Source organism: Hippocampus comes, unplaced genomic scaffold (assembly GCF_001891065.2).
Source record: "Hippocampus comes isolate QL1 unplaced genomic scaffold, H_comes_QL1_v1.1 scaffold214, whole genome shotgun sequence".
Lineage (NCBI taxonomy): Eukaryota > Metazoa > Chordata > Actinopteri > Syngnathiformes > Syngnathidae > Hippocampus > Hippocampus comes.
Genome location: NW_017804875.1, coordinates 824,497 through 850,213, shown reverse-complemented (window position 1 = coordinate 850,213; position 25,717 = coordinate 824,497). Strand labels below are relative to the sequence as shown.

General features: G+C 42.3%; 3 protein-coding genes across 9 annotated transcripts; all 3 read left to right on the top strand.

Annotated features, from left to right (window-relative positions):
* The first annotated feature begins 233 nt into the window (after positions 1–233).
* Positions 234–7,561, top strand: LOC109522273 (interleukin-1 receptor type 2). Its single transcript, XM_019880681.1, has 9 exons — positions 234–1,786; positions 2,696–2,891; positions 3,183–3,432; positions 4,205–4,373; positions 5,277–5,457; positions 5,927–6,010; positions 6,282–6,417; positions 6,499–6,644; positions 7,277–7,561. Exons 2-9 carry the CDS (start codon positions 2,807–2,809, stop codon positions 7,435–7,437), a joined length of 1,212 nt encoding a protein of 403 aa, XP_019736240.1. The 5' UTR covers positions 234–1,786; positions 2,696–2,806; the 3' UTR covers positions 7,438–7,561.
* Positions 7,562–8,498: 937 nt separating this feature from the next.
* LOC109522256 (interleukin-1 receptor type 1) lies at positions 8,499–16,642 on the top strand. Of its 4 annotated transcripts, none has more exons than XM_019880659.1 (12): positions 8,499–8,663; positions 10,994–11,068; positions 11,938–12,190; positions 12,862–13,057; positions 13,402–13,573; positions 13,676–13,738; positions 13,814–13,958; positions 14,115–14,269; positions 14,336–14,479; positions 15,074–15,247; positions 15,325–15,539; positions 16,067–16,642. In XM_019880659.1, exons 2-12 carry the CDS (start codon positions 10,996–10,998, stop codon positions 16,388–16,390), a joined length of 1,914 nt encoding a protein of 637 aa, XP_019736218.1. In that variant the 5' UTR covers positions 8,499–8,663; positions 10,994–10,995; the 3' UTR covers positions 16,391–16,642. The 4 variants fall into 4 exon arrangements, 3 of the variants coding, with proteins under 3 accessions (XP_019736218.1, XP_019736206.1, XP_019736225.1); XR_002169542.1 differs by lacking the exon at positions 8,499–8,663 and having other exon boundaries at positions 10,862–11,068; positions 16,067–16,485; positions 16,522–16,642; XM_019880647.1 differs by lacking the exon at positions 8,499–8,663 and having other exon boundaries at positions 10,862–11,068.
* Positions 16,643–17,094: 452 nt separating this feature from the next.
* Positions 17,095–23,680, top strand: LOC109522385 (interleukin-1 receptor type 1-like). Of its 4 annotated transcripts, none has more exons than XM_019880933.1 (12): positions 17,095–17,358; positions 17,573–17,626; positions 18,988–19,207; positions 19,276–19,444; positions 19,761–19,932; positions 20,015–20,086; positions 20,559–20,685; positions 20,760–20,902; positions 21,092–21,232; positions 21,627–21,797; positions 22,144–22,389; positions 22,606–23,680. In XM_019880933.1, exons 2-12 carry the CDS (start codon positions 17,575–17,577, stop codon positions 22,782–22,784), a joined length of 1,692 nt encoding a protein of 563 aa, XP_019736492.1. In that variant the 5' UTR covers positions 17,095–17,358; positions 17,573–17,574; the 3' UTR covers positions 22,785–23,680. The 4 variants fall into 4 exon arrangements, with proteins under 4 accessions (XP_019736492.1, XP_019736483.1, XP_019736476.1 ...); XM_019880924.1 differs by having other exon boundaries at positions 17,559–17,626; XM_019880917.1 differs by having other exon boundaries at positions 17,462–17,626.
* Positions 23,681–25,717: the final 2,037 nt, after the last annotated feature.

The window sequence follows — 25,717 nt, the reverse complement described above, 5'->3', positions numbered from 1 at the left end:
ACTCCGTGGCAACCTTGGAAGACTTTGGAAGAGACAAAATGGTGGCTTAACTCCCTTATACTTGGAGGCCATTTTGTGTTTGGAATAACCGACAGCAAGCGACATTGACGAGGTTGCGATGGTTACATTGGGGAAGTTCCGAGAAGCTGGAAGGGGATCACAAATTGGGGGGGGGGGGGGGGGGGCACCAAAGTTACAAGTATGTGTTAAAAAACAACAACAATGAGACTTAAAATCCAAGTGAGGATCAGTACAGGTTCAGGTTATTGTAATATCTCTACTTTAGAACACAGTTGAATTTGGATATACTCTGAAAAAAATATTTAGGTGTGAAAAATGGAATCTGAATCTTGCTCATTAGTCAGTGATCAGATGCTATTCTTCAACCAATCGGGAAAACATTTTTTTTTCAATGTTGGAAAGAACCCCCTTGATTTTTAATATCCCCTGACTAGAGCTCGGATTTGCGCCAAAAATCTGCGGCAGAAGAAAATGTTTTTTTCCTCTTTGGTCCCATTTTATATCCTTCTATGTTGCTCCTAGCCTAATCCTAGCTAGTGCTAATCCACTTCATCTCTCAGGTACACCATCCCAAATTTGAAAACTCCCTTTCATTTTTTGCTAACATGACGTTAGCCGGCCAACTTCAAGGCACTAGCTGGCCAAATAATCCCGTCGCTGGACCGCGTTTGTCTGCCAAATATTCACATTGCGAGGACGGCATTAGCCGGCCAAATATTCACACTAATATTTCCAGACGAACGTACGTGGCGTTCACGTAGGTGTAGTCCCCATGCAGATACAGTAGGTCAAACATTTCGCTCTGACAACAATGATGCGCTCTGATTTAATTTGGAAAAATGTGATTTGGCATTGTTTTCAATCGTCAATTCACGACTCCATTCAACTCGCCACCGATTCGTGCACAGCCTGTAACCAATTGTTTTAGGGATCAACATGTCTTCAGTACGGAAACAGTTTCCAGTTCGTTGCCACGTGTCAGATCCAGGCAAGAACGATTTTAATTTGTTATCTTCTTGGATGACGGTCAATTTATCTGATTGTCAAAGACTGAAGCTGTGCTGGAGCAGGTTTCTGATTGTTAGTCCCTCCTCAGCCACGACCCAGTTATCCGCCACGACGCTTTAAACGTTCAGGAACGATCGTTTTCGATCTTGTAAGAACCCTATTGAGGAGTGCAGACATATTGAGTGGGCTGTGTCGTGGTCCTCAGCATTGCTGATATTCTTAGCATTGTCCGTGTCAATGCGCATAAACTTTCGGTGTTGGGAGTTACTTGAAACGTTGTCTATAAAGACATTGTAAAGCTAGCTAACGAAAGCCTGACGCAAGTTTTACCTTCTTTTTTTTTATTTGTTTGTTTGTTTTTTGTTGGTGTGATTTTTCAGAAAACACTTCCACGACGTTTTGTTCAACTGTATGTTTACTTGTTGATGCATTCACTTCCTGTCAGCTCCCCGCTAACAGTGCTAATGTGTGTGTGCGCTACAGGATGTCTTTGTTTCTTTGAATAAACTTAAGGAAAACATTTGAGCGAGGTGGGATGTCTTTGTTTGAAATATTTTGTACACTGGATTCTTAAAACATTCGCATTTATTCCATTTTCCTTGTAATGTGACATATGTGTCGTTCTAGAAATGACCTGCCACCACGCCTGCCTTGTGCTGTGTGATTTTGTGGAGTACAAAGTGTGTGTTCGGGAAACCTTGGAATTTACCTTCTTGTGCGACCTTAAAACAAAACACTATCAGGAAGCTGACTGAATGTAAGTACACATTGTCTCCGGAAGTAATAGGACTTTGTGTTCCTGTTGGGTACTAGTTTAATTCACTAGTTTTATTAATACAGGATTATAGGATTATTGCCATTGTTATAGGTGGCTTGTTCCACATGTTATGTTGTTGTTGTTTTTTTAAATAATTTTATTTATTTTTAAACACATTTTGAGCTGGATCTTATTTCATGAATGGGGTTTTCCTCAATGACACAAACACTCATTGATAGGATTACACTGACACATCACTCGTGTGTGTGTGTGTGTGTGCGTGTGTGTGTGTGTGTGTGTGTGTGTGTGTGTGTGTGTGTGTTATTTACTACTTTGTATGGTACTTAGTGTGAAACTACTCCTGAATGTTGACATGAAGATGACATATTACTGTAACTCATTCGCTGCCATTGATGGCTGTAATGGTCAAAGATCCATTTTAACTGGCAGGACTACCAGTCTTAAATGTTTAAAAATGCAATATAAAAGAACAAAAAAATACACATGTGACAGTGTGGCTGGAAAAAATGTTAAAAACCCAATCTTTGTCATTGTTAAAAGCAATGTTTAAACCACTATCAATTTTATGTAGACTTCTAGATATAAACAAAATGGTACAATTAGCTCCTTTTCTGTGTTTTTGTGTGTGTTTTTGTGTAATCTCCTGAGGAAATGGAAGCAGAAGTGAAGCTTTGAAGGAAAATGAGAATTTTAAGTTCACACCATGTCAAATCCTAAGTATATGACTATTTATTGTCATTCTGATATCCATATATATATATATGCTTTGTTAAAATCTGTTTAAACCATTTTATTTTCCATTACGTATGTGAGTCAGACCACAGTTGGTCCATCGTGCGGTTGCGGCATTTCAATGACGACCGATGATGTCATCATCGTCTACTTAAGAGTCTGACTTGCGATGGGGACCCTCACTCAGGGAAGTCCGAAGCGGTCGCCATGGTGGCTTGAAAGCCATCCGCTGTCCCACCGCGTTGGACGCTTCTGCAACCCGCGGCCATGTCGGCCATCTTGGCGTTGATGATGCTAGCCGTTGAGTTGGCTCACGGATGGAGATTCCCGCTCCCGCCGATGCTTGTGAAGGGTAAGCAGCCCCCACCCCCTCAAAAAAAAAAAATACAAAAAGATAAGAGTAACATTTGCAAATGTTATTTAAAATATTGGGGGGGAAAAAACAGCAACTAGGTGAATCTGCATTTGCCAAACCGCAAGTAAGTGGGGGTGCGCCGTGCGCGATTTATTTTCTTCTGAAGCATGTACCTTGAGGAAAGACATGACAATGTTAAATAATATAAACAGTGTGTGTCTGAATGACATCATCATGACTCAACATTGTCTTCCTGAACGTGCTTGTTGCGTTGCTTCTTTCTGACAGACGGCTGCTTCGTGGTGGCGGCTGAGTTGGATCTCTTCCGTCTGGAGGGGGAGGCGGTCACCGTGTCTTTTCCCTACTTCCGGAAGGCACTCAAAGTACGACGCATTGAGCCACCAGACGCCTCCTTACGCATCTCGAAGGGTAACCGCACCCACGATGCCGGAGAGGGCCGAGTCCGGCTTCTCGGCCCGGAATTGTGGCTCCTTCCGGCCTGGCGCTCGGACTCTGGCGAGTACACCTGCACTTTCAGGTAACATAAAGCTTTTCAAAAATATTGCTTTAAAAATGTGAAAATGCTGTAAAGAAATGTTTAAAGGTCAACGATAAGTCTCAAAGGAATGTTAAAAACACTCCAAAATGTTAAGAATACTTCTAAATATGAAGAAGATTAAAAGTTGATAAATTTTTAACAATATTAAATGTTTAAGAATAAATCTAACAACACTACTAAATGTGAAAAAGTAAAAATTACAAATATTTTTTTAAAAAACAGTGCTACATTTTACATAGGTCTACTATAAATGTGAAAAAGTAAAAATTACAAATATTTTTTTTCAAAAACAGTGCTACATTTTAAATAGGTCTACTATTTTAAAAAAAAATTCTCAGTCCTAAAAACAATGTTGAATAAATAATAATGGTAAAAAAAAAACAAAAAAACGAATGCTATAAAAAATAAAAATTAAAAAAAAAAAAAAACGAATGTTATAATAAATAAAAATCGCTTACAAATTTTACAAAATGTTACCAAATGGAAAACATGGCAAAATGTTAAAATACTACCAGAAAAAAAAAGTAAAAAGAAATTACCACAAAATGTAAAAAATACCATAAAATGTGCGGGAAAAAACTACCATATGAAACAGAATGTCACAAATACTACTGGAAGTTTAAAAAAATGCTTCTAAATGTAAAAAAAGTAAATATTCAAAACATGACAAAAGCACTTTTAACTGGTTGGCCATGCTTGTCTTGTTGTTGCTGCTGCTGCTGCTGCTGCTGCTGTTGCCTTGGCGACGAAGAAACGCGACATACTGCATCCAAGGTAGCGTGACGCTGCGGGTGTACGCCGCATTAGCAGTGGGCGTGGACAACCTTTCATACGAGTACAACGCCACGCTGGGAGAAAACGTGACGCTCAGATGTCCCGTGAAGAAACGATTGTCCCACACTCGTGTCCAGTGGTACAAGGTGAGAGCAATGCCGCCCTCGAGCTGCCCGATTGAACTTTGTGTGGACATTCCAGTCCTGAAGGGGGCAGTGTGGCTCAATCAAGCGTTCGAAACGCCACGACGGTCACGTTAAAATGTAAAAAAAAAAAAGATCCTATTTGTTAGGAACCAAAACGCTACCAAATTCACAGCATAACTAACTCTTAAAAATTCATATTTAAATAGTACTAAATGTGAATAAGAAAGATCAGGAACATGACTAAATTAAAAACAAGTGTGAGAGCATCACTTAAGCATGAAAATGAAGTAAAAAATATAGAAACACTAATGATAACAAGCATGTGTTTAAAATACTACACAATGTTTACTAATCATTAAAATGTTTAAAAAACATTGATATTTAAAAGTCTACTCATTATTTATTTAGACACCAAATGTGAATTTTTTAATGTTGAAATCTATGCTATAAAAATGTTTAAAATTCTATGAAAGGTTTAACATTTTTTTTTTGTTAGTTTTTTCAAGAAGGCTAAAAACAAGACTACATTTTCAAATGAAAGTTCTAAAACATGACTAAAATTTGAAAATGCAAAAAAAAAAAAAAAAAAAATTACCAACGTTACGAACACTGCAAAATTGTTATTTAAATCTCGGAGCGGGGCACAAATGTCGGACCTCTTTAAATTTGCACAAATGGGCCAAAATTGGACATTCCAAAAAATTCATAGCTCACTTAGTCTTCATCTTAGGATATGGCTGCCATCAACTTTTTGGGTGGTACACGTGCAACTCAATTGGCTTTGGTCTTGGTCAAACAAAACGGGATTTGATTTAGTTTTTCCACTTGGGGGCGCATGGGACTGATTTTTTCTTTTTGTAATTGTGCATGACAATTTTAATATTATCAACATTTTCTTGGCAGGAGGACTCCAGCGCCATTGGCCTCCAGGCCCACAGGCGGCGCTCCCTCCGGGGAGACGCAGGAAAACTGCGGATCCCGGAAGCGCAGTATTCCGACAGTGGTTTGTACACGTGCCGGCTGAGCGTTCTGGTCGACCGCAGCGAGTTCCCGCTCACTCGTACCTTCCGACTCCTCGTCAAAGGTGCCTTTAACGTGGCTCGGCTAACGTGACAAAAACAACTTGCGGGGTTTTCTTCAAAAATCAAATCCAGAGAAAAATTGTAATAAATAAATAAGTCTCGTCGTTCAGTGGAGCACATCCTCAGTCTCCCAGTTAAAAAGAAAAGCATTGATCTAAAACAGAAAATAATTATTGTTTTAAGGGGGGAGGAACTAATAAATTGGAGATTTTTTTTACTTTGTTGGAAAACAACAAAAAGAAAAGAAATTGGGGCATGCATTTCCACATTCTGTTGATTTTATGTATTTGAATGTTTACTTTGTTTAATTAGCAAAAGCATATGTATGATGTAACAATTTTCAAAACATTTTTTCCTATTTACTCAAAATACCCCCAGATATATTTTTAATAATTTGTGAAAAAAATTGCACCTTTCGTTCAAATGACACAAAAATTCCTATTATAAATGCATGCTTTGTCAATCTTTCAGAGCCCGAGTTACCCACGGCGCTAACACCACCGCCACCGTTGATCATCACGCCGTTGAACGGAAGCGTCCACGAGGCCTCACACGGTGAGTCATTGACTTTGTCCAGAAGATCATCAACGTTGAATTAAGAAAAACAAATCTTCCAAAAAGTCCAAACATTTTCACAAGCGAGCCTTACTACAAATAAAATAACGTAAAAGACTAAAAAAGTTATGTTTCTTCTCCATAAAAACACTCGAGTAAAAGTGAAAACTACTCTGACAAGTATCCAAAAAGTTACTTCAGTTGTAACAGAGTAAATGTAGCGTGTCACCAGAACGGCTTTTCATGAGTTGTTGACTGTTGAACATTGGAGGTTCGGAACTGGAGGTCAAGTGCACGGCGCTGACGGCGTGCGAGTCCGAGCGCCAGATGGCCGTGTGGTGGTCGGCGGACGGCGTTCAGGTGGACGCATCGCGCCTGAACGGACGAGTGTTACAGGGCGTGAGGAGGTAAGGCGCTCGTTTCCTCACCTCAGCCGTTTCTCGGCAAACGGGCTTTTTGTCACCAAACGGCCGTCGCCGTCCATGCAGGGAAAGCCGGGTGGAGTCGGGTTGCCTGGTGGAGGTCAGCCTGCTGGTCGCGGCGATGACGGAACAAGAGGAAGGGGCGGAGCTAACCTGCGTGGCTCAAAATCAGGACGGGAGACGGGAAGTGACAATCACGCTCCACGTGGAGGGTGAGTCGCGTGACACATGAAAATCTACGCTAACCAGTAGGGCTTCAAATTAGCCCGGGTTTGACTTTAGGGTTTCAAGCAAATCGTAGGTTTTCAAACAGAATGTTATGGCTCCAAAGTTCGGGTGAAGGTTTCAAAAAATATGTTGAAGTAAGGGTTTCAAACTGGTGATGGGGTTCAAGAATATGGTTCCGAGACGGGGTTATGTTTTCAAAGTAGGGTTTTAACTTTGGTTTAGGTTTTCAATAGGATTTTAAGAAAGGCTTAGAATTTCAAAAATTAGGGTTCTAAGTATGGGCTAAGGTTTCAAAGAAGGGGGTTAAGGTGTTATATTAGATTTCAAGTTAGGGATTTTAAGTATGGTTTCAAGTCAGTGTTATGGTTTCAAAGCCAGGTTAGGGTCACAAATTAAGGTTTCTAGTCAGAGTTCGAATTTTAAGCATGGGTTAGGTATTCAAAGGAAGGTTTCAAGCCAGGTTTGTGCTTTAAAATAAGGGTAGAGGAGTTCAAATTGTGGTTCAAATCAGGGTCAGGTTTTCAAGTTGCAGTTTGAAAGTAAGGTTTGAAATGAGAGTCATTTTCCAACAAAGGAATAAGGTGTGAACTAAGAAGGTTTGTCCCCTTCGAAGCAGACTCGAGCATGACGTGGCTTGTGGTGGCCTGTGTGTCCACTTCCTGTTTCCTGGCGGTGCTCTCTGTCTTCCTCTACGTTTTGCTCATCAAGCCCAAACTCAAGAAGAAGACGAAGAAGAACGCCAATTACTTCCTGGCGCGCCAGGACAGCGCCTTCTAGTGGACGATGCACTTCTTGCTTTGGCCAGCAGATAGCAGCAGCACCCACGACTCTGTCGTGTCACGCAAACTGCCAGACTTGAACAGTTGTCTCTCTCTCTCACACACGCACACACGCACACACGTACACACACACGCTCACACACGCACACGCTCGCACACACGCTCACACATGATTTCAGGCTAAATAAAACTTGTACACCAACAGATGCAGTCAGACTGATTTGTCATGATGATTACGTTGAAAGCATGGAAATGCCAATTAAAACCTGTGTTGTGGATGTGCACAATGGAAAAAAAAAATCATTTCACCTTTAAAAAAACTACGTGAAAGCAAGAAAAAAAATTAAGTCAGCAATAAATAAATACGTTAATTATATTTAATAAATAAATACAAATTTTAAATAATTGAATTCAGATCCCAAAATGTAAAAATACTGTACATGAAATAATTTAACAATATGAAAATATATGAAATATATATGAAATGGAATCAAAAAAAACTTCAAATACCAGCAAAAAAAAACAAAAAATCGAAATAACATAAAATCTGCAAAATGTAAATAAAAAAGTACTGTACATAAGCCAAAAGAGAAAAAATACAGTGAACCAACAACAACAAAAAATGTAAATTTTTATAAAAGCTACATCAAATTAGCAGTATGCACATGAAATGATGAAAAAGTAATTTTAAAAAATCACCACCCAGAATTTCAGGAAATCAGCAAAAACAAAGGCTGTATAAAAATTAGCAATATGGACATGTATCAAAAAAATAAGGAATATTTAAAAAATAAAATAAAATCTGCCCCCAAAAAAAGAAATCCCCATGCAAAATGTCAGGAAATCAGCAAAAAAGTAACAAAATCGATCAGTTGAACAAAAATAGAACTACAGTACATTTGCCACCAGATACCGCCACAGGAAGACGCCCCTAAAAAGTGAAGCAGCTCTGTGGAATGTAAACACATGCCAGGGCTTGTGCGTGTGTGTGTGTGTGTGTGTGTGTGTGTGTGTGTGTGTGTGTGTGTGTGTGTGTGTGTGTGTGTGCGTGCGCCTCCCAGAAGCGATTGCTCAACTCCCAAGAAGTTACAACATGTGTCTTTGCTCAGATGACGAAGCGGCTGGCGACGAAGAAGACACACGTTCGATTCCTCAGACCACCAGATGAATGTCATAAGAAGGCTGTCATGTGACCACCACCAAGTCATCATCACCGCCACACAGGTGAGTTTTAATCCGGCCTGAATATTCAACCTCCTCCTGGGTTGCCATCAAGGTCACCCCAGGAAGTTGGGGCGCTAGCGCACATTGTCAGGGCTTTTTTTTTTTTAAGATATAATGAACGTTTTTAGAGAATCAATGACAGGGTTTCAAAATAGTAAGTGTCAATGAATTCTGTTGTTGAATTTCGGTATTTAAAAAATATATATTTATTGCAGAGAATCCCTCTATTGTCAACATACAATTTTGCTTGGAAAATAGTACACACACCCGGAAAGGTGCGGCCTTGTTTTGTGGCTTTTCAAATTGGGTCTCTACCAATCTCAATGGTGACAACATGAGAATTCAAATGTAAGTTTCACATGAAAAAGAATGACTTTTATTGGCAGAGGCTCAATTTCTGTGATTTACTTGGGAACTCAGGGAGAAAAAAATCATTTCAAAATAAAAGTCTCAAGCCGTTGCCTGGAATCAGCATACCAAGAATTGTTTTGGAAAACGTAGTCCACACACGCCCATGGGTGTCACTCAAAAAGTGTCCTGGGACTGTAGTGCTGTTTTTCAAAAAAATTCAACTTGAAATCTAGAAATCTAAGAGTGGATGAATATAGGTTCTAAATTTGCACTTACAAATCAGGTTACCGGTACCTTTTATCGATGACTGTCTCAATGTCTGTCACATAGCAGTGAACCCAAGCAGGTTCTAATGAGATAAGGAACTTCAAAATAAAACGCACTCCAGGAAGTGCTTCTGCATTTGCACGTGGATTTTCCAAATAAAATGTAACCATGTATTTGGTGACAAGTGTTACCTCTGATGAAACACAAATGAAAATTTGAGAAAAAGCATGGCTTTTATTGGCAAATGTTCACACCAGGAGTAGAAAAAAAAAACGACGTGATGTGGAGTATAAAATTGTAATTTCTGTTGACAGATCTTAATTTTAATTATTAATTTTAAGTAAAAAAAAAAAGTGACCTTGATTGGAGGATGTTCACATGTGAAGTAGTACTAAGGTTGAATTTCAAAAGCCAAAAGCCACAACTCTAATTGTTGCCAAATGTTGGTTGAAATTTGAAATGTGCATGAAAAAGAATGACTTTCACTGGTGAGTGTTCACACAGGAAGTCGTACTCATAGGTGTCGGATGTGATGTTTCAAAAAAGTCTCACCGAAGACTACTTGTTGACAAATGTTGCCTTCAATTGAAAGATGACACAAAAAAATCAATGCTTTTGTCATGATGACTATTCAAACAAGTTGTATGCGTAGTAGTGGGAAGTTGAATGACAAAATAAAAGCCAACCTAACTGTAAATGTCGAGAACTGTCGGTTGTGAGTTCCCACTCTGGGCGTGCTCATGCGGCTGGCTCAGCTTCTTTTCTTGCTGCACGGCTTGAGGGGAAAGATGAAAAACAGGCGAGACCTCAGCGTGGGTGTAATTAAAATTAATGACGATAATTGCAGAAACTGAAGAACTAATGAGCGAACGAGAGGCAAGACTGACTGAGAACAGACCAGATAGGTAAAATAATCTAAATCTTTCAAAAGGGGTCAACGAGCAAGCTACTTAGCTAATGAACTAACTAAACAAACTACCCAACTAACTCAGTCACCCATTAAACTAACTAGTGATCGAACAAATGAAAACAGCCAACTCCCGAGCTAAACGGCAAATTAATTAGCTGATTCACCAACTCTATACTCACTAATGTATAAACCTCACACACTTCTTAACGTGACCAACTAACCAATTCACTTTCAGCCAACTAGCAAACTCATAACTACTCAAAAAAAGGAAAGAAAAAACCTAAACATCCAACTTAGTCAGTCACACATTAATGTAACTAGCTAATGAACAAACAAACCAAACAGCTAACTGACTAGATAAATAATGAGCTAACTAAGTGGCAAATAAACAAACCAACTACAAACCAAGTGTCTATCCTACACAAATTTATGGAGCTGACCGACTGTGTGATGAATTAATCAACTAAGTGTCAAACTTACTGACTGACAAAGCACTAGTAACTAGTTAACTCACTAACTCATGTGCAGTAAACATCCAAACTAACCAACAAATGAACGGGCGCACTTTCTCACACGCACACAGGCTGCTAAACTGGCCTGCTTCCATGTGGTTACACAGTAGCCTTGCGTCATATTTTTTGGGGGGGGGTTATGGCATTAAATCGTGAGCTTCCCGAGCAATTGCTCATGCGGGAGGCGACAGAGAAGGAAGGCACACCTTGTCCTCCGGCCTACCGCTGTTTACCATCCTCACACGACAGCTGTCGATCCTTCACGTATGTATGTTGTATGTGTGTTTCAGTCATGTGCGTCCGTGTGCGGACCCTCCTGCTGTTGGTGGTGGTGCAAAGCGTCGACTGGACTCATGCAGCTCAGGGTGAGTAGCGGTGCTGGGACTCTGGCCGGGGGGCTGACTAGTGGTGGTGGGTCACGCTGGCTGGACACTGGGAAAATCCTGAATGGGTCAAGGTGAACCACATGTTTACTCATTCAACTTTCATGCTTGTGTTGTAATATCCTGGAAACGTTGGAGCAATACTATTGATTTTTAAACAGGCACGTCTCAGTGAAAAGTAGTGAGAAAAAGTGGTCATTTGGTGTGGTGGGATCGAGGCAAGTGTGGAAAAATACTTTTGAGTTCTTGGGAATTAGGTCATATTCACTTGGCTAAAATCCCATCAAAATGTCTCATGAGGTTGGATGGCCAGCAAAGACCAGGAGCTAGCTAGCTAGCTAACTTATGAAATAAGTGACTAACTCAAGCTTGATTTGATGAAGAAACAGACTAAATCTCTTCGAAATAAACTGACAAGCTAACTCAACGATGAAAGATCCAACAAACAAATTAACTTACAAATGCGCAAACTCACTAGCTCACCGGCCAACAAACTAGCGGTCAAACTAACCCACTAACAAACCAAGCGAGCTCACTAACTTGCTGAAAAATGAAATGCGAAATACAAACACGAATGAACTAACTTGCTGACAACCAATGTTACAAACCAACTAAAGTACTAACACGCTGCCTAACGAGCAAACAAACCAACTAACTGACAAAGAAGAACCATTTATTGCTTTCTCACTTGCTCACAAAATTACAACAAAAAATGTTTGTAATAAGCGACTAAAAAAAAAAAGATGAATCAAATCACTGAAAAACAATCCAACTAACTAACGGACAGATGAACGAATGAACGAACGAGCTAAATAGCTAACTAAGTAACTTTTTTCCCTTTTTTTTTTCAGATGAGTGCAAAGACTACGAGGTTCAGTTTGAGCGCGTGTTTTCAGTGCCGGGCGATGCGGCCATGATCAACTGCACGCTGGCATCTCCCGACGTCTTCAACTTGTCGGCAGCCTCTTACGAGGTGAACTGGTACCACGTGGAGACTGGACGAGCGCTCCGAAACGTCAGCCGCCGCGTCCTCATCCGAGGGCAGACCCTGTGGTTACTCAACGTCACCATGCGCCACGACGGACATTACCAGTGTGTGCTCAGGTAACGCCTCGCCATCCAAGTAGTAGACGCGAAACTCACGCAATTTAGTCTATTGTAGTTGTAGTCTCATCGTAGTTCGTTGTTTGAAATGAATAGTAAACTGAACTGAATTCATTTTTGAATTGGATTTTATAAATAACGTGAAATTGAAGAATGTGAATAAAGGCGACTTTGTGAATGATTTGAATTACTTATGTGAAAAAAAAATTTGAATGTGAAACAAGGAAGACATGTAAAAGGATTACATTCAGTGTAATTAATTCACTGAATTAGTGGAATAAATGAGTGTGATAAGTTCCTATTAAAAAGGTCCAATACAATTAATTTAATTATTTTAAATGTTATACAGTTTCAATTTCAGAAAACAGAATTAGGCTCATATTTAATTCATCGGTATTTATTTTCATGAAACCGAGTGAACTGTATTTACATTTAATTTCCTTTGAATTTATGAATTGAATATATAACTTAAATACATTGCTTTTGGTTTGTTTTAAAAGATGAATAGATGAACCCTTTTGCATTTCAAATAATTTGAATGAAGTTATTAATTCAAATTGAATGAATCAGTGTTCTCTTCTGACATGTGAGGCCACGCCTTTTTTGCCACTCGTAAGCCCCGCCTCTTCCCTGCCATTTTTGCTTGCTGATTGGTCCGCTCCCTCTTCCAGGACCAGCACGTCAGGTTGCTTCAAGCAGTCCACCAGGTTGGTGGTGGAGCGCCCGCTGCGAGGCGAGTGCGGTCGACCGCGCAAAGCCTTTCAGGTCCTCACAGTCGGCGTGACCGACACGCTGTCCTGTCCAATCAAAGAGGTCTTCAAAACGCTTCGAAGCTACGGCGTCCGCGCCTCCGTCACATGGTACAGAGTGAGTCACGCCTTTGTCCGGTTGGAAACCACAACATATTTTCGCACCAAAGTAATTCTCGAACAAATTACCTAATCATCCAAGAGGTAAAGTAACTCACAAACTAATGGGTCGTCGAACAAATTTAGAGAGGACTGACAGACTGACTTATTTACTGACAGACGGGAAATGAACTACATAATGAATGAGTGAACAGTCAAAAGCAAAAACGAAGGACAACCGAACGAACGACCTTTTTTACCAAATTGCTTTTTACCAATTTGACCGTTCTTCCACTTTTAGCCTGGCAGGCACTTGTAAACATTGTCCTATTGTTATGTCCACCTGTCATCATGCATTATCAGGGCTGCGACGTGATTGAGGACGGCTTTGAGGGACACGTGTACCGCAACCGAGCGCGGCTGAAAATTAAAAACGTGGACAGCCGCAACAACCAGCCGTACACGTGCACCCTCAACTTCAACCTGGGGGGTGTGGCGGCGTCCATATCGGAGTCCATCCAGGCTTGGGTGCAAGGTAGGCAACCTTCACGCTGTCCCTAGCGGACAACAGAGATCGTTCATTTTGGCAGCGAATGGGGATTTCGAAATTGTCAACGGTGTTTGTTTGTTGTTACAGAGGATTACTGCTTCTTGCCCCAAGTGCTGCAGCCAGCCAATGATATCCTCAAAGGAGCCCCTGGTAAGAGGTCAAGTGTTAGAAATGTCAAAACACATTAGCTGCTAACATGTAACACGGCTCACTATTTGTTTTCAGGATCTCGTTTGACACGAACATGTCGAGTGTTTGTGCCGTGCATCGGCACCGTTCCCGACGACGCGATGGTGGACGTTTTTTGGTTGGATGACGTTGACTTCATTTCCACCAACAACTCAGAGAGGATCTTTGCATCAGAACCACGGTACCTATATATATATATATATATATATATATATATAAAATCAATAATAAATAATCCAAAATGCTGACATGGCTCTGTTTTCTGGGAAGCTTCCATGAGTAATGGGTTCCGACTATCTCTTGTCTGCCATTGTTGTTTCAACTTCCTATGTTCCAGCGTGTGGCGTGCGAGCGTCCCACCGAAAGGTGTGTGGATGGAGAGCGTGCTGACCATTTCCTCCCTGGAGGAGGCCGACTTCCTGATCAACTACACGTGTCGAGCATACAGCGCGCGAGGAATTCCTCAGGCTCACTTTTCCGTTCTGCCTCAAGGTAAATCTACAAATCGTCTGACGTCCGCCATCTTGTCTCATTGCCTTGACTTCCTGTGTGTTACAGAGCAAGGTGTCCAGGTTGCCGTCGGCGTTGTGCTCGGTGGCGTGGCGGCGCTCGCGGTGATTGCCGTGGTGGTGTACTTCCATTTCAAGATTGACGTGGTGCTGTTCTTCCGCAGCTCCTTTGCCGTCTTTTATGCAAACGAGGGTAATAACAAGCATGCTAAGTGACGTATTTATTGTCAGCACGCTAATTGATACTAGCGTGTGCAGTGACACAACTTTTCAATTTGAACACACAGTGATGCAGCTAAGACGCGTGCGATACATGATGTACTGTAGCAGCTAACACAAGCATTCTCAGTGATATTGTTACAATAGCATGGCTAACGCAATCAGGCGCATAAATGTGAATGACATGAGCACGCCAGTTGGTGTGTTTTCAATGCTAGCATGCTAATTGGATGAGGCTAACACTTGTCTGCTAAGTGGCGCTTTAACACTTGTGCGCAAACGGGATGTTTATCATGCTAGCACACTCAGAAATGCCACTCATCCTAATTAACGTGCCTAACGTTATTGAGCTAAGTGATGTAGTTAACACTAGCATGCTCAGTGATGCGGCTAACGCACGTATTACGTGATATACTGTAGCAGCTCATGCAAGCATGCTCAGTGGTATAGTTGCAATAAATCCAGAAACCCCAATCAGACTGAGAAATGTGACAAACGCAATCATTCTAAGTCATCCAGCCGAGGGTTAGGCGACTGTAAACATTTGTTCTATTGTCATTATCGTCAGAGAACGACGGGAAGCGGTTTGACGCATATGTGACGTCCTACTACCCGCTGGGCTGCCAGTTGGATGTTAGCCACCGAGTGCTAACGTTTGCAATGGAGATTCTGCCACAAGTGTTGGAAAAAGCTTGCGGCTACAAACTCTTCATAGCTGGACGAGACTGTCTGCCGGGACAAGGTAATTGAATTGGTTTGTCAATGGGTTGGTTTGGTTGTTAGCGAGGGAGTCCGAATGTTTGTTCATTCCCGCCGCAGCCATGGTCGACACCGTGCACGAAAACATGCTGGCCAGCCGCAGACTCCTGCTGCTCTACGGCGCCTCGTCCTTCACCTGCACGCACAGCCGCCACCACCTCAACAACCGACACACCAACAACAACAACCTGGGCGAGGACGTCTGTTTGGACACGCGCCGTCAATACGAATGGACGGTGGCCATGCATCAAGCACTCGTGGAGGGCACCCTCAAGGTCAGTGAGCCGGCGATTGAAGGACTAAGTTGCTGCAGTTAGTTAGTTAGTGATTCCGTCGGTGAGTTAAGAACAGTTATTTTCTTCAAGAAGTGACTTAGTGCATGATTGAGTCGTGAATGCGTTAACGAGTGAGTGAGTGAGTGAGTGAGTCTAAATTGGTTAATGAGTGAATGAATAACTTGTTTAGTTATTGACTGGGTGAGGGACTTAGTAAAAGTAAAGTAGCGGCTGATTATCAGTGATTGGGTGTAAAAGAGCATTTTAGGTGATGAGTGACTGGCTGAGTATTAAAGAAGGGAGTGAGTTAATAAGTTAGTAATTGAGTTAATGAATGAATGCGAATCAGTGAGTGAGGCAAAGTGCGTCAGTGATTAAGTATTGGTGAATGAGTGAGTGAATTACTTATTGACTGATTGAGATAGTAAAACTGCTAGTTAATGACTGAATGAGTAAACTGATTACTTATTGACTGAGAGAGAATGATTAAGCATGAGTGAGTCTTGTGTTGTTTTATTTTTTGGCAGGTGGTGCTGGTGGAGCTGGAGGAAGTGAGCGCAGCCCAGCTGGCTCTCTTCCCAGAGTCGCTGCGTCACCTACGGAGGAAACAGGGCGCCGTGTGCTGGTGGAAGAACAACAAGCACCACCATCAGCACCAGGGGCTGAACCGGAAGAGCTGGATCAACTGCACCGGGAAGTCCTCGCCATCCAGGACCGCCACACGGGAGCAAGAGGAAGCGCACTCGTCACGCTGCCTGTCGCCGTCGTCCAAGTTCTGGAAGGAGATCCTCTATCACATGCCGGTGAAGGGCAAGAGGGCAGCGCCCCCCCAAAAGACCACTCTCTTGTAGGTTTAGCTCCTCACCCACAAAACAGATGCTTTTTGCTCGGGAAAGATCAGCAGAATCATGGCAGGTGGCTGGAATCGGTTCCTCTCGGTTAACCCGTTCGCTCATGAGCCTGAGTGCACCAGCATGAACAGACGACTGACTGGAGCAAAACTGTTTGCAAGTACCACAGTGCCCCCTAGTGGGAAATTAATTCATCGTTGTCCCATGTATATAATAAAACTCAAGTTAAACATAAATAAGTAATTCTCTGAAGAGGCCTTTTTTCTGCTATTGAATTTTGATTTGTCGCATTTTGAACATAAAATCTTGTGCTGTATGTTACACATACGTACAGCACATTTGACAATAAAGTTGTAGTCAATTCAATGAGATGTTTGACTGCAATTTTGAAGGTCATCTAAAGGCATTTCTTATTTTATCCATCCAGTATTATTTATCATTTATTTTGGATTTACCAAGAGCATTATCCAACCCCCGTCCTCACACACACACACACACACACACACACACACACACACACACACACACATACACACACACACACACACACACACATTCATTGATGGTGCTCGGTGGCCACATCTTTCGGTAAACCCTCTAACATAACTGACTGTGTACGTGTGTGTATGTGTGTGTGTGTGTGTGTGTGTTTTGACTTCGCAGCAGGTAAAAAACAGGAAATACTTTTTTTTTTTTCTTTTACAGGTAACATACAAACGAAACCCAACTGAGGTTTAGTGGCCCATTTTTGCGGTGTGTGTTTTTTCTTGTTTCTTTGATGAGGGTGGAAGCTCCGTTGAAGGAAAACCCAGTGTGTCATGAGTACCGGTATGTGAAAACAGGATGTGCAGGTAAGCGGCAAGCAGAAGTCGCAGCAACGTCTTACTGGTAAGTTCACGTGTAAATCATACAGCAACTCGAGTCCATTCAGTCGCTTCGGCAGCAGCGAATAAGAAGCCGTATCAGATGTGAGTATGAACCAAAGGCAGCGAGAATAGTCAGCAGCATTTTAGGAAGCAAAGGCAGACACGTTTAACCTACAATATATGTACTGAAGCTCTCCTTCAATAGATTGTTGCCTGTCCTGGGATTTGGAGAGTGCGTGTGTGTGTGTGTGTGTGTGTTTCGCCTTCCGACTTGTTGCGACAACACTTCTCACTTCCCTCAGTGTGCGGAAAGCAGCGATGGCTTGGCTGTGCGCGTTCGCCATATTGCTCGCTGCGGCCAGCACGCTCGGTGAGTACGCTGACATTTGGCCAGATTCACGTCATCCATTTTAAAAAAATCTTTATGATGTAACTCATCACGGTGATGTCGGATTTGGATGCGGTGCCTTCTGAGGGGTCGAAGGTCACGGCGCAGTTCAATGTTGGTTTTTGGCCTCGCCGCTTGCATGCAGTCATTTCTCCAGATTCGCTGAACCTTTTGATGACACGATGGAGCGTCAATAGAGAAATTCCTGAATTCCTTGCAACAGTACGTTGAGGAAAGTTGTCCTTAAATTGTTTGACTTGAGGTGAACCTCGCCTCATCTTTGCGTGTGAATGACAACGATTCGGGGAAGCTCCTTTTATGCTCTGTTCATCTGCGGGATGTTCCAAACAGGTGTTTGATTTATGATTGGCTGGGAGAAATCACATTGGTCATTACAGTGAGCTTGACTACATAGCTACTGGGAATGTATCATCACAAATAGGAGGCTGAGCACCAACAAATGAAGCCTTACACTCCTTGGCAGAGGTAATCAGGTCAAATATTTTCAGTAAGCGTCCTTTTTTTTATTTTTTAGGTCAGTGTGTCGTCTAAATTAGGTCAAGTGAGGTCCATCTTGTTTGAGCCTCCAGCAAGAAAATTAAGTTTATGGGGTCATTTGTTTGCAAAATTCAGATTTTCAAAATTGATGAGTTTACAAAAGTAAACAATTGTTTGCAAAATTACCAACAAATTTAGATTGAAGTATAAAATAGGCATTAACAGAATACTAATGTACAAAAATGGAAACAAACAAAAAAAAACTTATTCAAGAGCAAACTACGATTTTACAAACATAACTACTGATTCATTACATTTGAAATTTTGTTAATTTGTTCATTTCTATCATATTTTCCAAATTTATTGTACATATTGAAAATTTTGTTTCACATTTTCAAATATTTTCTTTATGCTGATGAACAGGTTTCACATTAGATTTTTTCCCCATAATTTTGATTCACATTGAATTTTTTTATCCACATTTTAAAATTATTTTCATGTTATTAATTTTAAACGTTTGTTTTGCAGTTTAAAATTAAGTTTCCCATCGTTTTAAACGTGTTTTACATTTGGCGATTATTTTCAAATTTGTTTTCAGAAAATAGCAGCTTGAAACAACTTGTTTATTTTTTTCAACATTTTTATAATTTTACTTTTCAAAAAAAGTTTTTTTACATTTTCTTAATTTTTTTTAAAATTCAGATTTGTGAATGTTACTTTTTTCCTTTGGTTCACACTTTTTACCCAATCCAAAACAACACAAAATAATATACAGCATGATAGTTCATTTGTAGTTTTTGAAGTCATACAGTAAACTCGAGCGTATGTCTGTGCTTCCTTTGCAGGCCACAAGGGGCCGCCAGACACCTACCATGTCAGTGTGGGCCACCTCCTGCTGCTCAAGTGTCCCAACGTGGGCGAAACGGGCAACGTCACGTGGACCCGAAAGGAGGCGTCGGCGGGTCCGGTGCCGTCATTACCCCCTGGCGTGGAAGTCAGGGACGGGTTTCTGTACTTCCTGCCCGCGCAGATGTCCCATAATGGCTCCTACAGCTGCCAGAGAACGTATGGAAACACACCGAGTGTCCCGATACGTGATAGAGTCTCGATTTAAATATTTGTGTGCTGTGAAGGGTGCAAAACAAAACTTTCACGATTGACTTTGGCGTGTTGGTGTCCCCTGGACAATGTCCCCCCGTGGCCGAAGAAAGGAGCATCCCTCTGGGGGTCACCCAGAGCCTCCCCTGCAAGCTGGACCACGTCCTACGACGTAACGATACGACTAATATACGATGGCTGAAGGTACGGTGCTTCACTAGGCTCAAACAGTCTCGAATTGTTTAGGGTAACTCAAAGGATGGGTGTAAGACGTTTTGGTAAGTCGACTAACAATAGACTGCTGAGTCACCCCCCCAAAAAAATCAAAGGATGGGTGTAACATACAACAAATGGTGGCTTCAAACCAAAATGGCAGACTTCCTATGCATCTGCAGGAATGGCTTTTTGAGACTTTTTTTTTTTTTTTTTGCAAGTCTAATCCAGATAGACATGCCTACCAAATTTCGTATAGTTCAGTAAAACTAGCTTGGTCAAGTTTAGCCACTGTGCATGCATGCAGGACTGCCGCTTGGTAGAGCGAGAGGGCGCGGTTATCAGCAGGCAGGACAGCGGCCTGAGGCTGAGTAGAGCCACGCAGGAGGACGCCGGCACTTACACTTGCCTTGTGGACATCAGCCTTGACAGCAGAATGTACACATCGGCACGCAGTGTCCAACTCCACATCGACAAAGGTGGGCACCAATTTGTACTGTAATTGAACTACCGGGACATGAGTCAACCTCGTAGCTTTTTTTCAATTTCTTTTGGGTTTAGCATTGGCACAGACAGTTCTTATCGAGCCAGAGGTGGTCCAGCAACAGGATCAAGTACTCACCGTGGACATGGGTGAGTTCAGCAATGACACACGTGCACACACGGACATGCCAAAGATTGTTTGTGCTGTGATTGTCACTGACCAAAACGGGCTGCCTCATCTCATGTCATCAGTTGTGTGGATCAAGTAGCACGGGACTCACTCACTACAATACCAACAATGTTGCAGACCAAATGTCAAAAAAAGTAAAAGTAGTTAAGAATACTAACTAACTCACTGACTATGTAACTAACAAATAACTGGCAAAACAGTAAACAACTCAACTTTCAATACGATGCAGCTCTTCAAGAAAAAAAAAATGTTGGGCAGTCCTAACAACCATCACTCGGTAATACATTGTCAAGCAACAAATAATTGAACTAACAGTTCATAATACGACTTAAATAACTAATTAACTGTGTCCAGTACTACATAGCTGACCAAGAAAATCGAGGTTTTTGTTCATGCTAACTAGTAAAGAAAGAGACGTTGATGACGTGCTAGGTGCGCGTGTGGAGTTGAAGTGCCTGGCCTTGGTGGGCTACAGCCAGAATAAGGAGACGTCGATGTTCTGGATTGTGAACGGCAGCTTTGCAGACGAAGACCCGGAGCTCAATGAGTCCTTCCACTTGTGAGTATGTCACTCTTCACGATTAAATCCGTGCGCATACACAAAACGCCCACACGGTGCTCTTTTCCCCTTAGCACTTCAAACCAAGGCCACGTGTTTGGCGAGTCCACCCTGACCATTTTGAGAGTTCTTCCTCGTTTCCTCAACGTGTCCATTCACTGTCGGATCCAGAGCCCTCTAGTGGTGAAAGACTGTCTTGTGGTGCAGCTTGTGGAAGGTAATGCAATAAGAAAAAAAAAAACACACACAAAAATTGCCTGGTAAGAAGAAATATCTTGCCAGACAAAGAACATATTTAGCCTGGATTTGATTTATCCAATCTCGGTTAGAGTTTTGGCAGAGTACTTCTTAAGCATACGCCATACCTCCAAATATGTCCTACTTCCTATTTCTGTCCCTCTTACAGCCAATCACAGCTGGTTCTACACTGGTGTGGCAGTGGGCGTGGCCTCTTCACTGCTTCTTCTGATCTTCCTGTTGGTCTTTTTCAAGGTGGATGTAGTGTTGACGTACAGGAAGCTGCATGGATATTTTGTCAGTCCACAAGGTGACACATGGAGAAATCATAGTTAATTAGCTAGTTAGTTAGTTAGTCTTATCATGGCTGGCTGGTGCACGACTGGACGAGATATACAATATGTCGATCATTAAACTGTAACAGCACTACAGCTTCATGGTCATGTCACTGGGCGCGCTAACTGAAGAATACAATGTGTAGCTAACCGACTCAATTTGTTTAACCAAAGTAAACTAACAAGCTGTCTGTACTGTGTAGATAACCAAAGAAAAAACAAACAGAAGCCAATGCTAACTATTTAAAATGAATCTCAACAATATAAATGGACCACAATAAATTAATTACAATCAGTAATACTCCAAGCCTAACCGGATCGATGACTGAGTAAATGCCAATGGCACACCGCCATCTGCCGTGTGTTCAGATGCCGACTGGCTCCCGTACGACGCCTTGGTGAGCGTGGTTCCCACTGCAGGCTCTGAGACGACGTCATGCGTGGCTTCTGATTTCGCCCTGCAGATACTGCCAGGCCGGCTGGAGGAACGACATGGCTACCGTCTCTTCATCTCAGGCCGAGATGACAGCCCGGGAGAAGGTAGTCACTCGAACAAACTAAATCATTTAACAGGCTGTCATTCACCCTTTCAGGGACTAACTAGTAATTGACCAACTAGCAAACTAAAGAACTGAGTGGTGTAAGTGATAGCTAACTAGCTCGCTGAGTAACTTTAGGGGGATAGCAAGATAATTAGCCCACCAATGAATGAGTAGTTGATAATGACAACAGTCACAAATACGAATGACAGTTAATCCGACATAGCTAGCCAACTCTCTATGGAAAGTCAGTAATAGGTAACTATCTAGCTAGCTAACTGTCAGTGATATGGGGCAAACCAACCAATAATATGTCGCTAACCAGCCAACTGTGCTTGACATGGCAGCAACACACGATGCCATGGCGGCCACCATGCGACAATGCCGCCGGCTGATCATCATAGTGGCGTCGGCGAAGGAGATGGACAAGGAGTTGGAGGAGAAGAAAAAAGAGGAGGAGGAGGTGGAGAAGAAGGAGGCAAAGGAATGGCAGCCCTTCAGACTCGAGGACCGACAGCTGAGCTACGAGCAGAAGCTCGGCCTGCATGACGCTTTGATGCACAACGCGCCCACAGTTATCCTGCTGGAAATAGGTGACTAACTAACTCAAAGTCAAGACAACATCTCTAACTAGCTAGCTAGCTAGTTAGAGATGTAGTTAGAGCTAGCTAGCTAACTACAATAACTAAATAACTTGACATTGAATGAATTGTGTAGTGTTATCGTGCAGGGTAGCGTACTGGGCAACCCGTTTTTTGTTTGTTTGTTTTTTTTAATTACAAATCGCTAAGCTGCATTTCCTGTCCTAGACGGTCCGCCGGATTACAGCCGCCTGCCGCAGTCTCTTGCCTACCTCAAGAGGAGGCAGGGAGCGCTCACGTGGAGAAAAAATAGAGCGAACAGGTTCTTCTGGAAGAAGCTCAGGTTCCTCATGCCCGCCGTGCCAGCCAGCAGACAATCAAGACCACGTCAAAATCACATTTTGTGAACGAAATGCAACGACCGCATTCGGAATCATTCACTCATTCCTGACTGCCTAATTACTCCATACAGAGCCACCCACCTTTGAAACTCACGAGTTATTAAAAGCCTACTTTTAAAGACTTCAAACCTTACTTTCAAACCTGAACTCTTGTTTGAGCCCTACTTGGAAACCCCAAACCTTGTCTAATAGTTTAAAAGTGCATCTTTGACAAGTACGTAAAGTCTAAAAAAGATGAAAAGGATTTGGCTGTGCATGCATGCTGTCCCCGTATGACCTCTACTCCGACTCACCCCGGATTTGTGTGTGCATTTGTGTAAGTGGATGTGTGTGTGTGTGTGTGTGTGTGTGTGTGTGAGAGACGGTGGCACGCTCCCATTGAAAGGGTGGGGGTGGGGTGTGTGCTCTGTATATTTAGCGCGGCAGCTGGGATCTGCTCCTTGCTTTTGTTCCAGTTTGACCTTCGTGACCCGGCACTCGCTCTGCGTGAGGGTACACACACACACACACACACACACACACACACACACACACACACATTTACATATATGTGTGCATATTTGCTCACACACTCAGACGTGCGCACCATCAGGGCCAGTGGGGAACATCTATCAGGACTTAATTAGTGTGTGTGTGTGTGTGTCACTGCTCAAGCTTTTCTTTTTTTTAAAGTAAAATAAAACAAAAGCGACTGACCCCTTGGATTCTCATTCAAGTCAAAGTTTACAAAAAAATGTATACAAGCGATGATCAGACTTTAATCATTCTTATTTATCCTTTTTAAATGATCATTTGTACTTTATTAACAACACATTCAGGCCCACCGACGGTTATGAACACATTTGTTGTATTTCATTTTTGGTTCATATAAACTTGAAATAAAAATGACTTTTCACAAGAAACTAAGTATGCCCATGTTACAAGTTCTTGCTGTTGTTGAGCTCCGACAATGACATTACGCTAAGGATGACACATTGTTATTGATTATTATTATTATTACGATATTCATGTTTGTGATTAGGTTTCCATGGAGATTTGATTGGCTTGATAGTTTTGTGCTCAATCTCTGTAATGTCCCAATCACTCCATCTCCACAGACTGCACGAGCGCCCTACAACAGCAGGTGGTGTATGTGTGTGTGTGTGTGTAGGGAAGGGGGGGAGGGGTGGGGGGGCTTAGGTCACTGAGGACTTTTGAAGGCACAAAAGGTTGGCCTTCGGCCTGCGCTAGCCTCAGGGTCATTTAATATACATGGTTGTTTTTTTCGGCTAAAAACGCCTTACTATACATGATCGTTTTTTTCAGCTAAAAACGCCTTACTATACGTTTTTTTTGGCCCAAAAAACCTTAATATACATGGTTGTTTTTTTAGGGATAAAAACGCCTTACAATACAATGTCATTTTTTTTTTTGGCCCAAAACGCCTTACTATACATGGTTGTTTTTTTCGGCTAAAAATGCCTTCCTATACATGGTTGTTTTTTTCGGCTAAAACGCCTTACTATACATGGTCGTTTTTTTCCGAAAAAAAAAACGCCTTACTATACATGGTCGGTTTTTTTCGGCTAAAAACGCCTTACTATACATGGTCGTTTTTTTCGTGTTAAAACGCCTTACTCTACATGGTTGTTTTTTTTTCGTCTAAAAACGCCTGACTATACATGGTCGTTCTTTTCAGCTAAAAACGCCTTACTGTACATCAGGGGTGGCCACCCCGCGGCTCGCGAGCCGCATGTAGCTATTTGACTCCGTCAGCCTATCATCAATCCCGTTACTTGATTGACATAGAGAGCAACCAATCAGATGAGTGCATCACCGCTCATGCGCAAACAACGGCGCTAAGTGCTAAGCTAGTCAGCGAGTTACCTCTGATTTTAAGGCAGCGGTGCCCAATACGTCGATCACAATCGACCGGGAGCCAGCGAACTGGTCCCAAGTCGACCGCAAGGGGTGGGAGGAGGAAATGCGTGGGGAAAAAAAAGATTAAAAAAAAAAGTGACATGGCATCTAACATCGGTAACACACACTTCGGGTTGAGTGAACGCTGGCGCATCTGGCTGCCGCTGCTCAGCCGCAATTATTCTTTTTTTGCGTTTTTTTGCAGTTTGCTGTCGTTTCTGCGGTTTGCTCTCGTCATGGGGGAGTCCCTGCACTTCTGTCGAGGATCCCGTCGGGGCTTCCACCTCGATGGCTCCAGGGGCATCACCTCCTTTTGGTCGTCCTCCCGCCGGCCACGCAAAGACAACGGCATAAACGGCGGCCGATCCGCGGACCACGGCGTGTTGGCCGGCCTGGCTGGGTCGGCGAGTGCTCCTCACGACGGCGATGTTGCCGGCGTCAACTTTTGAAAATCGCGATTTAAAATCGCATGTTCAGTTTAAATTCATCTCTCCTTTTATTATTTATAATTTTATCTGTGGTTTTATTGTTCTTGTTTTGATTGTAAAGTGTCCTTGAGTGTTTTGAAAGGCGCTTATAAATGAAATGTATTGTTATTATGATTATTTGTTTGTTTGTATCTTTCATTCATTTTCAGCCCGTTCCGACTGTTGCTCATCGTGGTGTGCGTGCATATGTACGCGAGTGCACTGGTGGGCACCCTCGTGAGTGCGTAGCGCACGTGTGTGTGTGTGTGTGTGTGTGTGTGTGTGTGTGTGTGTGTGTGTGTGTGTGTGTGCGTGTGTGTGTGTGTGTGTGCGCGTGTGCGTGCGCGAGGAAGGCTATGATGTGGCTCTGTGCAGAAATTCAGTAAAAAATTTGGCTATTTGTCTCTGACTGGTTGGCCACCCCTGCTATACATGGTCGTTTTTTTTTTCGGCCCAAAACGCCTCAAAAAGGCCTGACTATACATGGTTGTTTTTTTCGGCTAAAAACGCCTTACTATACATGGTCGTTTTTTTCGTGTTAAAACGCCTTACTCTACATGGTTGTTTTTTTTT

What these genes read in the sequence shown, in the direction of transcription:
- LOC109522273 (XM_019880681.1), top strand. Translation starts at nt 2,807, where the DNA reads ATGTCGGCCATCTTGGCGTTGATGATGCTAGCCGTTGAGTTGGCTCAC. An exon ending in CGTCCACGAGGCCTCACACG is followed by an intron (nt 6,011 to 6,281) that starts GTGAGTCATTGA and finishes TGAACATTGGAG; the next exon opens with GTTCGGAACTGGAGGTCAAG. An exon ending in AATCACGCTCCACGTGGAGG is followed by an intron (nt 6,645 to 7,276) that starts GTGAGTCGCGTG and finishes CCTTCGAAGCAG; the next exon opens with ACTCGAGCATGACGTGGCTT.
- LOC109522256 (XM_019880647.1), top strand. Translation starts at nt 10,879, where the DNA reads ATGCGGGAGGCGACAGAGAAGGAAGGCACACCTTGTCCTCCGGCCTAC. An exon ending in CCTCCGTCACATGGTACAGA is followed by an intron (nt 13,058 to 13,401) that starts GTGAGTCACGCC and finishes ATGCATTATCAG; the next exon opens with GGCTGCGACGTGATTGAGGA. An exon ending in CGTCTTTTATGCAAACGAGG is followed by an intron (nt 14,480 to 15,073) that starts GTAATAACAAGC and finishes CATTATCGTCAG; the next exon opens with AGAACGACGGGAAGCGGTTT.
- LOC109522385 (XM_019880933.1), top strand. Translation starts at nt 17,575, where the DNA reads ATGGCTTGGCTGTGCGCGTTCGCCATATTGCTCGCTGCGGCCAGCACG. An exon ending in CTAATATACGATGGCTGAAG is followed by an intron (nt 19,445 to 19,760) that starts GTACGGTGCTTC and finishes GCATGCATGCAG; the next exon opens with GACTGCCGCTTGGTAGAGCG. An exon ending in CCAACTCCACATCGACAAAG is followed by an intron (nt 19,933 to 20,014) that starts GTGGGCACCAAT and finishes TTTTGGGTTTAG; the next exon opens with CATTGGCACAGACAGTTCTT.